Source organism: Leptidea sinapis, chromosome 10 (assembly GCF_905404315.1).
Source record: "Leptidea sinapis chromosome 10, ilLepSina1.1, whole genome shotgun sequence".
Lineage (NCBI taxonomy): Eukaryota > Metazoa > Arthropoda > Insecta > Lepidoptera > Pieridae > Leptidea > Leptidea sinapis.
This window is the reverse complement of record NC_066274.1, coordinates 11,620,245-11,634,206: the sequence shown is the minus strand read 5'-3', so window position 1 is coordinate 11,634,206 and position 13,962 is coordinate 11,620,245. Positions and strand designations below refer to the sequence as shown.

General features: G+C 38.6%; 1 protein-coding gene across 1 annotated transcript; it reads right to left on the bottom strand.

Annotated features, from left to right (window-relative positions):
• Window positions 1–1,681: 1,681 nt before the first annotated feature.
• On the bottom strand, window positions 1,682–10,650 carry LOC126966392 (acetylcholine receptor subunit beta-like 1). The gene is made up of 9 exons (XM_050810391.1): window positions 10,583–10,650; window positions 10,056–10,192; window positions 9,735–9,889; window positions 9,552–9,642; window positions 9,125–9,472; window positions 8,857–9,050; window positions 8,495–8,653; window positions 4,043–4,301; window positions 1,682–2,791 (listed from the first exon to the last, which is right to left on the bottom strand). Exons 1-9 carry the CDS (start codon window positions 10,641–10,643, stop codon window positions 2,627–2,629), a joined length of 1,569 nt encoding a protein of 522 aa, XP_050666348.1. The 5' UTR covers window positions 10,644–10,650; the 3' UTR covers window positions 1,682–2,626.
• Between the last annotated feature and the right edge of the window lie 3,312 nt (window positions 10,651–13,962).

Sequence of the window (13,962 nt, the reverse complement as noted above, 5' to 3'; positions counted from 1 at the left end):
AAACTAGGTTTTCTGTTCTAATTCATTTTATAACGCCAACGAATGTATGTACGGCGTAAATATCTACTATTTATTTATAATATTGGAGAGGGGGGCTATTTTATATATTTTTAATATAAATATAATATTTCTCATGTTTATAAAGATAAATTAGGAGGAGGATTATAAAAGGAGAAATAAATAACTCCCTACCCGCACCTCCTTTCTCGCTCAGTGCTATTAACGCTCCATACATTACCGCTTTTAGGGATTATTTGATTAATTCAATATTTTAATAAAATGTATTAAAAATGTTTGAAATGCCCTTGGGGTAATTTTGAATAACCAGGATATCGCGAAATTTATTCAACCGAGAGGTTTGATAGGTTAGGTACCTACGTGCGTACAAAACTTATTCTGATTCGTTGAATTATATTAGAGAGATTTAATTATGGATTTAATTTTAATCTATCTCTTAGCCTTCATACTTATGACTGATTACGAAGTAGGTAACTTTTGGATTCGATGCCGTGCCAAAAAGCTCTATCGTGTAAAGCCATGGGGACTCTTAGGGTCCTACTTAAGCACCTACCTTGAACTAATCTAATAATACTAACATACAGTTACAACAAACAACTTATAATATAGGTACCCTTTAATTTTTCTAAATTCAGATTTTGAATAAATATGTTACAAACCGATCTTTGGCCGCCATTTATTTTTTAGGTTATGTAGGTACAACATTTTCCCGCCTTATGGACTCATAAATTGTTAGTTCAACTATTGGTTGTAAAATGCTCATAATTAGGGTTCAATGTTCAATTATAGGGAGAAAACGCATTTTTTTAGTAATTTGATATTTACAGGCATTTGTTTTATATTTTGAATAATCTTACGTTTTCGGGCGTTCAAAATAAACATTTTTAACAAACAACAAACTTGGTTTGGTGGGGTCCAGACTCCAGAGAAGGGTTTACTTAACAAGTTATTACCTATATTTATATATTTCTAGCATTACAAACCATCCCAGCTTAATTCGAAAATGACGTTCACGACTCCAGTCATAACCTAGTTACCTATTAAAATTGGAGTATAAAAAAAAATAACCAAGCATTGTTTATAATAGCATAACAATGAGTTTTTATTATTATTATTTATGATTATCAAATAAATTAATGTGCCCGATTCACAAAAAGACCATCATCCCAGAAAGAGATCCAAAGTTTTTACATCAAGTAGGTAGGTATTATATTAAATATTTAAGATTGAAACTTGTCTAACTAACACTGAATCTCCACAACTGACTAACAATGTTGAAAAGATGGTCAGTTTTAGATATATGACATCCTCTAGAAGTCTGGAAGACGTGTTTACAGTCTCTTAGAAGATCGAGCCATGGCGAAATTTCTCAATGTTGATGGAAACGATTGATGAACCAATCCATACCTACTCTATAGATATGTGTCTAAATCTGCTAAGTTAGGTACTTAATTAAAATTACTAATGGCAAATCATAGTGAAATGTGGTTTTTCATTAGCCAAATTTATATTTAATCAATTGCAACACCTACTTATAGCCAAGTTTTGTTGAAAATAAAATATTTCCTTTGTTAACACAATTTAGGAATGGCCAGATTAAGAACCTAATCTAAACTATATCTAATAACTATACCTAACAACCTACTTAATGAAATGCCCGAAGTTCTTTCTTAAAATGTTTATTACCAATTTTAGCATATATTATTATAATGTACTACATTAAAATTGTATAATTTTGGCTTGTTTTAACTATAATTGTGAGCTGAGTAACCTACAGATTCGTAAAAGTTTTCTTTGAGCCATAAATAATTTTATCATCGAAGGGTTGCAGCCCTGCCTACATTGAGGCTACACGAAACATAGTAGGTACCTATTTATAATACTTGTGAGATATAATTACATATATAAAACTATTGTATTAACCTAAAACAATCTCATAATTTCGCAGCTACTTAAAAGTTAAAACATCTTGAGCAAATAAGTAACCATTAACCACCTAGATACCATTACCTACATAATATCATATGAATGAATTATCTAGCACAGCAGAATACCAAATAAAGTAATTATTTAAGTAAATAATTTGACAGCACTGAAATATAATTGTTGAGTGCATATAAAGACGATATCATGCCAACTGGTAAAAAAGTACATTTCACATAACAATGTAGATACCTATATACTTATAGCTTATATTATAATACATAATTAAGAAACTGTATGTAAGTATATACATGATAATATTATTGTTATCTGTTTCAATAAAACGAACACAGCCATTCATTAATTCTATAAGTTGCCTTGTTTTTGTTCTACCCGTGGATCTCTACCCCAAACAAGGTAGTCGATAGATTGTCACAAGCCGCGAAGTAGACAGATAATTCTAATTTGTATGTTATGATACCTAATAATTATCATTTTATAAGTATCTTACAAGCATGAAGATTAGCAGACTAATATAACATTATGTAGTATATCATTTGTAATAACTTCAATTTTGTGCAATTGTTAAGTAAGTACCTATAGGAATATAAAATATTGTAGGCAGGTAACCCTACTAAAACACCGCGTAAAATATTATTATGAGGATTGTTGAACAAAAGCAATCTTATTTTCCTCTGTATATTTCAATGATACGATCCTGATCCACGTATTCGAAGATATGTGGAGCATCCATCAGAATGCCGATTGTGCCGGCTGTCGTTACAATGAAGAATATGTAGAGCTGCAGTCTATCAATAACCATGGCCACATACTTCCAGTCCTCTCGAGTCTGAAATAACAAAATGATGTCGAGTTATATGGTGCAAAAAATTATACCCTCGCCAACGAACTTTGATATGTATCAGATTAATATAAGTCAGTTTTTATTATTTAGTAAAGTTTTTTGCGTTGTATTCTATTATTTAACTGACTTCAAGGAGTCGTTTTTGGATTTATTGTAATTGGCACGCCACGCACTACCTACCCACTTATATTCGTACCAAAATATGTCCGCATGAGGTTATGTCGCCCACATAGCCGCGTGTTTTACTTAAATACGTGTACGTATGATATTCTCGTCTTCTTTTTTTCATGATAATGGAGGACAACCGAGCGTACAGGTCACCTTATACCAAGTGATCACCACCGCCCACATTATCTTGCAACACCACAGGAATTTCAGGAGCTTACAGGAGCGTTGAGGTTTATGCGCTTTTTTTGAAGGTATCCATGTCGTATCGTCCTGGAAACACCGCACAAGAAAGCTCATTCCACAGCTTGGTTATACGTGAAAGTCCTTCAGAAAAAAATGCTTAAAAATCCAATGCAATGTGGAGGACGCCACACATCCAGATGTTGGGAATGATGTCGTAATATGTGATGTGTCGTGTGACGGTGGAATTCGGCGGTAAGAGTCAGGTCGAACAGCTCTTCGGAATTCTTCCCGTCACAAAGGCGGTAGGAGACACATAATGAAGGAACGTCCTCTACGCAAGGCTACGTTATCTAGCCATTCATAGAGAACTGCAACCTCCTACAAGCTGAGCTCCTTCGAGCTGCTTTGCGTTGCACGCGGTCCAATGGATCGAGCTGATAGCTAGGGTGCGCCAGACCAGAGATGACAGCAATACTTCATATGTGGCTAGACCTGCGCTAGGAAGTGGGCCGGCTTGACGTATTGCCGTGCTCTATTTATGACGCCCAGTTTCTTCGAAGCCAATTTGGCTTTTCTCTCCAGATGGCCGTGGAATTGGCAATTGCTCGAGATTTCGAGACCCAGTATTCCGATACTAGGCGAGGCTTTAAGTAAACTTATATATTATATTGTTAGCTACCTCACAATTTTATCTCCGACCGCTATCTAGATTACTACGAACATTTTGACTTTCTTCCACTATTAAAGCGTCTAGAAATATCGGACTTATGTTTCTTATAAAGAATAGTAAAAAAATACACGTTTAAAGAAAACCAAAGTAAGAAATAGAAAATAATTTTACGGATAGTGTGATTAAGTAACAAAAAAAAGTTCAATTAACCTTACCTGTATATAGAGGTCCTCGTTTCGAAGATGTTCTGCAATAAATTCCACTGCTTCGGTTGCCTTCGCCGCCTCGGGTGATAAAAGTAAAGAATCTGAACTTTCCGACTCTCTCCTTTCTCCCAAACCTAGCCCGCCAAGAGCTCCAAGGCCACCAAGGTTTCCAACCTCCCCACCAGCTGCACGGCTAATTTTGCAATTTGGGTGATGTAGGTCCGATAGTTCCATAGCTTCCATTTTGCTTTGTTTAGCCCCAATGGCACTGTAAACAATTTTGTTCTCTATATAACACTGACGTGTATAAATGCCACTGGACAGGCTGTCATATCTTTGACAACAACTTTTTTGTGCCTATTTTAAGCGCCACTTGCGAGCGTCCGCGTCGAGAGAACTAATTTTGACGTATAATAGAATTGGCTGCGAAGGAACATATAATACTCTGAAGTATTTTTGCATTTTGAATTAATTTCGTTCGTTTTCCGTGTTATTTATGCTTCAAGAATCAACGTAATAAAGTACACATTTTTTTGTAAATAGTTTCCCACTATCTATGTTGTCGACTAGGTTGTCATCACTTGTTTTAGTACCGCAGACTCTCGCTACATGTCCAACAACGCCAAAATGGCGAATATCAATCAGTCACAAAAGCACTTTGACAGCCGCCAGTGGTATATTGTAGAGGTCAGTGCTATATAATATTTAAATATTGCGCGTGGTGTACGAAGGAATCTACGTATAACTGAGCGTTACCCTGAAAATAATTTTTGCATGCATTCTTATAAAACTACTTTAGCTGAGGAAACGGCTCATAGACAAATTTAAATACTACAAACTTTGAGTGAGATTCAAACATAATATAATAGAGCAACAATAACATGGCGTTAGAATCTGAGTTGAGCCACTCTTATTAAGTAAGAGGTTATTGATACTACAATTTTATTTTGTACCAGTTGGAGCCCCTCAGTACATGATGCCAGTTCTTGTGTTTGAAGTGGGAGAGTCTCGCAGCCGTCTTTTGACGTCAGCACAATCGGGCCAGACTCGTCCGGGTTAATTACCACACTCGCACAAAATACCGGCGTGAAGTAGCGGCCTAGTGCCGCTATGTTTCGCATAGGTTAGTGTCGAGGACCGGAGGCCATGTCCCATTTTGAGGGTAGGGACCTGTCCACTCTCTGGCTCCGCGTAGATTTAGAGGACCGCGTCCGCATCTATGCGTGTGTCTACAGGTCCCATAGTGGTAACGCAGAAACCGATCATCTCATGGGCTGCGTTCAAGCGGCAATTGACGACGTGCTTGCACAGATCCCCTCCGCTGAAATCGTAGTCTTGGGTGATTTCAACGGGCACAATGCCGAATGGCTTGGATCACGTACCACAGACTACGCAGGGCGATCTGTGCATAATTTTGCATTGGCGTACGATTTGTCCCAATTGGTTGAGTCGTCAAAGCGGCTCCCGGATGTGGATAGCCACATGCCGTCCTTATTAGATCTTCTGCTGACTACACATCCCGATGGTTACCAGGTCATTGTCGACGCCCCTCTCGGAACGTCCGACCATTGCCTGGTCAGGAGTGTAGTGCCTATACGACGCCCACGTCGCAGACCACCAGCGACCCGTCGCGTTTGGCACTACAAGTCAGCAGATTGGGATAGGATGCGTTCCTTTTTTGCATCCTACCCTTGGAGCAGGGTTTGTTTCCCTTCGGATGATCCTAGTGCCTGCGCCGTTGCAGTAGCCGATGCGATACTACAGGGCATGGATATTTTTATACCAAGCTCTGTAGTACCGATCGGTGGCAGATCACAGCCCTGGTTCGATGCGTCAGTTAAAGCAGCATCTGACTGCAAAAAACAGGCGTATCGAACTTGGGTTGCGGCGCTGCGCACAAAGGATCCGAACTGCATAGTTCTTAAGAGGAAATACAACCGTGCTTCCAGATTTTTTAAGCGGCAAATCGCCCGTGCAAAGTCAAAACACGTCGTCAAAATCAGCGAGCAGCTTTCCAGTTACCCGACCGGAACACGCAAGTTCTGGTCGTTGTCGAAAGCTGCTCTTGGTAACTTCAGCCAGCCGTCCATGCCGCCGTTGCACATGAGGAATGACACCCTGGCCCATACAGCAAAAGAGAAAGCCGATCTCCTGTGCGCTCTTTTCGCCTCCAACTCGACTCTTGACGACAACGGAAAAACACCGCCGACCATCCCGCGGTGTCAGAGCTCTATGCATGAAGTACAGTTCAGACAGAAAACTGTTAGGCGAGCTCTGTTTTCGTTGGACGTCAGGAAGTCGAGCGGACCGGATGGCATTTCTCCAATCGTGCTTAGAACGTGTGCCCCTGAGTTGACGCCGGTGCTAACGCGTTTATTCCGGCACTCTTATTCCAAAGGCGTAGTCACTGACTCATGGAAGTCAGCCCTTGTCCATCCGATCCAAAAAAAAGGAGACAGTTCGGATCCGGCAAACTACAGGCCTATTGCTATTACCTCCCTGCTCTCCAAAATCATGGAGAGCATAATTAGCCGTCAGCTCTTGGTATACCTAGAGGGTCACCAGTTGATCAACGACCGACAATACGGGTTTCGCCATGGTCGGTCGGCAGGTGATCTTCTGGTATACCTAACACATAGATGGGCTGCGGCTATTGAAAGCAAGGGGGAAGGCCTGGCAGTTAGCCTGGATATAGCGAAGGCCTTTGATCGTGTATGGCACAAGGCGCTCCTCTCTAAACTTCCATCATTTGGGCTTCCCGAGAGTTTGTGCAAGTGGACCTCCAGCTTCCTCACTGGGCGCAGCATACAGGTCGTTGTCGACGGACATTGCTCGAACCCGAAGCCCGTGAATGCTGGAGTGCCCCAAGGCTGTGTGCTATCTCCTACGCTGTTTCTTCTTATATCTTTATTGCTATGCAGATGACAGCACTGGTGATGCCGTATACACGGGCCATGCACGTCTCTCTCGGGAAATCGTCGACCAGTGCCGGGAGAAACTTGTGTCTTCTATCGAGTCCTCTCTTGAGAAGGTCGCGGAATGGGGTAAATTGAACCTTGTCCAATTTAACCCCCAGAAGACTTAAGTTTGCGTGTTTACCACTAAAAAAACCCCATTTGTCGCATCACCGCTCTTCGACAACACTTCCCTAAAAGCCTCGCCTAGTATCGGAATACTGGGTCTCGAAATCTCGAGCGATTGCCAATTCCGTGGCCATCTGGAGGGAATAGCCAAATTGGCTTCAAAGAAACTGGGTGTCATTAATAGAGCACGGCAATACTTCAAGCCGGCCCACATTCTAGCGCTGTACAAAGCGCAGGTCCGGCCACACATGGAGTATTGCTGTCATCTCTGGTCTGGCGCACCCCAGTATCAGCACGATCCATTTGACCACGTGCAACGCAGAGCAGCTCGAATTGTCGGGGACCCAGTACTCTGTGAATGGCTGGATCACTTGGCGTTGCGTAGAGACGTCGCTTCATTGTGTGTCTTCTACCGCATCTATCACGGGGAGTGTTCCGAAGAGCTGTTTTACCTAATTCCTGCAGCCGAATTCCACCTTCGCACGACACGCCACAAGTTAGGATATCATCCTCACCATCTGGATGTGTGGCGGTCCTCCACAGTGCGGTTTTCAAGGAGCGCTCTTCCACGTACTACAAAACTGTGGAATGAACTTCCTTGTGCGGGACGATACGACATTGGTACCTTCAAAAAAAGCGCGTACACCTTCCTTAAAGGCCGGCAACGCTCCTGTGATTCCTCTGGTGTTGCAAGAGAGTATGGGCGGCGGTGATCACTTAACAACAGGTGACCCGTACGCTCGTTTGTCCTTCTATTCAATAAAAAAAAAAAGTTTTATGGGCACCACAGCGGCGCTTTCTCTTACCATCAAATTAATCATCATTAGTGTGCAAATACTACTTGAGATATCATTGCTAGTGAAGTACTAAACAATCTCAAAAATTTGGTTTTACAAGAATCCTGAGCAGCTCCACCAGTGGGAGGCTCCTTTGCACAGGAAGCCGGCTAGATTATGGGTACCACAACGGCGCCTATTTCTGCAGTGAAGCAGTTATGTGTAAGCATTATTGTGTTTCGGTCTGAAGGGCGCCGTAGCTAGTGAAATTACTGGGCAAATGAGACTTAACATCTTATGTCCCAAGGTGACGAGCACAATAGTGGTGCCGCTCAGAATTTTTGGGTTTTTCAAGAATCCTGCGCGGCATTTCATTGTAATAGGCATGGCGTATCAATTGCCATCAGCTGAACGTCTTGCTCGTCTTGTCGCTTATTGTCATAAAAAACTTCATTATGTATACCTAAAGGGGAAGGTGTATGTATATCTCACCAACAGACAAACGTATCATAAATTAATTATGTATAAAATTCGTCAGATGAAATTCACTTTCGTTTTTCTGAACGCACCAAAAGAAGTAGATGTATCATCTGAAATAATACCTTATATGCTTTGGTAAGTCATGTGTAGCAGCTGCATGAGGCGGAGCACCCATTCCAGGCATTTCCATCATCCAGCGAAGACGAGTTTTACGTGGACGACGCATGATCAATATTGTTGGCAAATAGTTCAGGAAGACACTTCGTATCCACAACGGCATCCTTTAATTGTTATTAAACAAAACACAGAGAAATTTAAACAAAACTCATATACGACTAACTTAAATAACTAACAATCGAACAATTATTGTTTTAATGAATGTCTTGAGTTAATAAATGTATCCAATCTTTATATAAAAGTGTTTTGAATGGCGTTTTGAAATCATAATTTGGATAGAAAGGGTAGTAAATTGATCACGGCTTACCTATGAGTTCTAGGGCCTCGGAAGTTCCAATTAATGATTATCACCGTAACTAGAATACTAACTGTATTCATAATGAATGTAAATAATAAATATTTGGCAATCAGTGGCAGCACCAATGACGTCGGTGGAAGAATTTTGGACACTAGGAGCAAAAACACAACCAATGACAGAAGAATACTGATACCCAACGTTACCTGTAATTAAGATAGTGAATATTAATAATGCACCAATAATGATATAGCCAGAGTAAAATATTTTAAACACATACCTTTTCACCAGCCTCAGCAGGCAAGTAAAATACAAGGACGCAAAGGAACGAGATCAAAACAGTAGGTAATATCAAATTGACTGTATAAAAAAGGGTTTTTCTTCTTATTATAATGTAAAATGTAATGTCAGTTTCGGTTGGATGATTTCCTTCGTAGATATTTAAATATGCTGGCACTTCTATTATGTCCCAAGTACCTGACTTCCAATAGTCCGAAAGATCAACAAAGTTTTTGTTATTGTATAACGCTAATGATACTTGATCACCATTGAAAGTCCAGGAACCAAACTTCATTATGCATGTTTGTTGATCAAATGGAAAATACGTTACATCAATAGTGCAAGAACTCTGCAAGAGGTAATGTGTTAAGATTTTCATGAACAATTGAATAGAAAAAATCTGAAATAAGAATGGAATACGTATATACCTGATAAATAGCGGGAGGAACCCAAAGTACTTCTCCGTTTGGATATATCAAAACATTTGACTTGTATCGAACTTCATAATTACCATCAGCACTGTAATTAAAAAAAAGTAAAAGTTGATTTCTCTCAAGATCTATTTTTCAATGGTTCAAAAGTGTAAAAACAATATAATAATAGAAACTCACTTATTAAATAGAACGATATCTGGTTTCCAAACTTTGTCAGGTGGTAACCGCAAGACCCCGATACCTCCGTAGTCAGCCTCGTCCCACATTAGTTGGTAATCCATCCAAACCAATCGCAACCATACATTAGATTTCATAATCTGGTTCTTTTCATTCTATAATATAAAAAAATCATTGTATTACGACGTAGGGGTTACGAAAAGCAAAAGTCTTAATTGTTTCTGTTATCTCTGTAGATTTTATCATAATTAGGTACATGATGTTATGAAGGGATGGGCGGGAACAAACCTGAATGAGCTTAGAGCTGTTTTTTATACTTACAACATTGATGAGTTGAACAAAGGCAAGGCCAAAGCGGACATCCACTTTTTGTGTCATGTTCTGGACGGGTCTTATGAGCTTGTTGTATCCGCGAAACAGATCGCGAACCAAACGCTCTTCGTCTTCGGAACACCATCCTGTTAATAAACGAAATATTTAGAGCAAATCTGTGTGAATAAATTGATACCTGTTAAGTATATTTTTCGATGCTTTCAAAAAGTTCGGAATTCTGTTAATCAACTGTAGGTAATATATTTGTAAAATGATTTTTGTAAGCACTTTGGAGGTTGGCTCTTTTAAGATTGGTTAATGAGATCTCTTTTGAAGATTTCAATTATATTATAGTGAAAGGTATTTAATAAGAAGACCTGGCACCCCTTGGTAATGTCGAAAGATATACTGATATTAAGGCATCAATACCTAGAGTTTTGAAATATATAATCACATTTGGACAATGTTTCTGTGTAGAATTAATTAGATCTAGTGCATTTTAAGAAATGTAATGATTTAATGCCTGTAAATGATACCTGAATAGAAAGCTGTAAGTAGGGCTAACAGAAGGATCGGACCGCGCGAGCGGGCTCTCATGGCGGCCGCGGTTACCACTGCCGTCCGCCGGCTCCGCGCGCAACCAGTGTCGCGCAACCCTACCACCCCAGGCCTCCCTACACCGCGACCCGCGACTCCCTAAACTGCGCGGAACTGTGAACTCCTGTCCTTCGTTCGATGTATTCAGAAGTAAATTCTAATTCAAATACTTTTTCAATTCGAAATTCAGACCAGAGAACGGGAGCTAGAAATTCAGCAGATTTTTTTTCGTTACAATCTATGTATATTTTACAATAAACATTTATAATTAAAAAGCCAGATAGCGCTCGCTCCATTCTCAGTCTGTGGTATCATATTTTTGTTATAGATATTTTTTTAAACTCTTTTTAACAACTCTCTTAAATTTCGTAACAATTCTTTTTTGTATTTTTATGGGATCATCTTGTAAAGATATATAATATATTACGCGGATAGGTGTTACGTTACATACATCGCCAAGTTGACTAAACAATTATGTTAATATGATTTAAAAGATGGGCTCGGAGTTGCATCAGTTCTTCTCCCCATGTCAAAGCCCTTGTACGAATTAATGTAACTTCACGTTTACCAAGTGTTGTTGCAGTATGTTATTGTCACTCCCTATAGTAAATTAATATATTTATATTCCTTGACACTATTATAGCTATGAGTTTTTTTCCCCTAAGATGTTATAAGTCGGGATATGCAGCCTCTTTTACGTTATAGGCGTTTTTCTGCTTTTTTCTGGTGCCAGTTTGCATTAATGTGTTATAGTTTGAAGGACGCCGTAGCTGAGAAATTATTGGGCTCCCAGCATTCTTTTTTTTGCGTTCTTTTTAATGAAATATAAAATATTGTACTATCATTGCTATTGCTATAAAATAATCATAATCTAGTCCCAGGCTGTCGGATCACCTAGATATTAAGCTGTGGAGCTTGGATAACCGCTTTATCTCATACATGCTCTTTGGACTTTTAAAGATAATTTTTAACACGATTTTAATAGCTTGGTATGCGTCTTGGTGTCTATGTAACAATCTATGTGTGTTTAAAACGTCCGATTTAAGTGAAACTTAACGCATTTATCAAGCACCGACGAAAAGGAAATAATTTAAATAATCTATCTTACATTTATTAGCTTGGTATGTTTGTACGTAAACTTTGAACTTAATTTTCCACCATTTCATGGACCGATGACATTCAACTATATTTGAATCATAGTTTGTTCCATTTTCTTACCACGATCTTCAATAATAGTGTTTTTTTATTAGCATACATTGAATTACATGCGACACCAAAAGGTCGATTACCCATTGCTACGAAATTATCATCGTTTTAAGAAAAAATGTGGCTAAGTGCGTGTCGGACCCGCCCATGAAGGTTTCCGTAGCAGCAAGTAACATAATATAAAAGTTCTTGTAGTTCGTTGTAATGATTTATAGCGTATTAAAAAAATTGCTTACTCTCTCTCGTTCTCGAACTCGATCTCGTTTAAACCAATTTTCGGTGGAAGTTATTACATTTTACCACTTTGGAAGTGTCTCTAGCGTTTCAGTTTCATTCAGTTAAGAAAAAAATTATACTAGAAACGTCTATCTAGCTATCCATAGATACCCACTTGATTTTATGTTAATGCGGTACACAGAATACATCGACTTACCAAGTTTCAACAGCATAGATCTTAGTGTGTGAAAAAAGTGGCTGTGATATACAGACTGACAGACAGACAGACATGACGAATCTATAAGGGTACCGTTTTATGCCATGTGGCTACGGAACCCTAAAAACGCGTATTATAACAAAAAATATATTTTATTGTGAAAAAGACATATTTTTAAAATACACGACTTTTACCAATATCTGTCAACGATATATTTATAGGAATTGACATCAAACATCCCATGCTTTATATCAATAACATACATTTTTTCTGTTAATCACACTATTCCTAATTTAGACTTAATGAAAATTATTGTCTACTTTTTAGTAATAGTTTTTAAAAAATCATGTTTCTAGGGTTTCTGTATCTCAAACGGAAAAAACGGAACCCTTATACCTTATAGGATCACTCTGTTTTCCGACCGCCTGTCTGTTTGTCATAAACCTTTTAAATTAAAACGGTATACTACAGTTTCTTAAATCTGTAAAAAGTCAAACTTCTAAGTTAAAAGATTATGTTTGTGCCGCAAATAATGAATATTTCATCACTTTTAAGGGAATCAAAATGAATTGGATATTTTTTCTGTTGACTTAAAACTAAGAAATTTGTAAATACCGTCTTATACAACAAGTATGGTGAAAAGTGTGATAACTATATATTTTTGATTTAATAATAAAAACAGGGTCTTTATGCAAGGAATGACGGTCCAAATTATGAATTAAGTTAGACGTGTCGCGTGGGGTATCATATTAAGGAGTTTCGTTGGCACAAGCTAAAACAGATTTTATATCATTTTGTGATATATAGTTTGTTTTTATTATAGTATTATAATAAATGGTGTATACCAGTGGGAAGCTCCTTTGCACAGGATGCCGGCTAGATTATGGGTACCACAACGGCGCCTATTTCTGCCGTGAAGCAGTAATGTTGCATTTTTGTGTTTCGGTCTGAAGGACGCCGTAGCTTGTGAAATTACTAGGCAAATGAGACTTAACATCTTATATCTCAAGGTGACGAACGCAATTGTAGTGCCAATCAGAATTTTTGGGGTTTTCAAGAATCCTGAGCGGCACTGCATTGTAATGAGCATTATCAGTTACCATCAGCTGAATGTCCTGCAGACCATTCCTCGAGCATTCCTTGGAAATATTGAATAATATTTGTTTATGTGGCTCTTGAAAAGAAACTTTTTGATCTTAATTTTTACGCAGTTAGGTGGTTATGCGTTGTTGGGTATAAAAAAATCACAAAGTGAGTACCTACTTCTATTGCCGCTAATACAGCAAATATAAAATATATTAAAATACCTAAAGATAAAGGCCTCATGAAATGTTATAATGTGTATTGTAAGAAAAAAAATGGTATTTATTTTCTCAAAATTGATTCCTTTACAACTACCGCTTCGGAAACAAATGGCGCTCTGAGAGAGCAGAAGCGGCGCAAAAAACTCTAAAATATATACAAAAAATATGTTATGAATATCCAACTCACAATAACGTGTAATAGTTACGTAAGAGGTGAAAGTGCTTCCAGAAATTAGAAAATTCTACCATCAGATGAGCCCTCATATTATGCGAGTCCTACCATCGGCAGTCTTATCAATTCGTGCCGTGTCAATGTTAGTGCCAGGTACGCACTACAATCAGGTGATCCCCATCGATTTATTTGAATAAGAAGTAG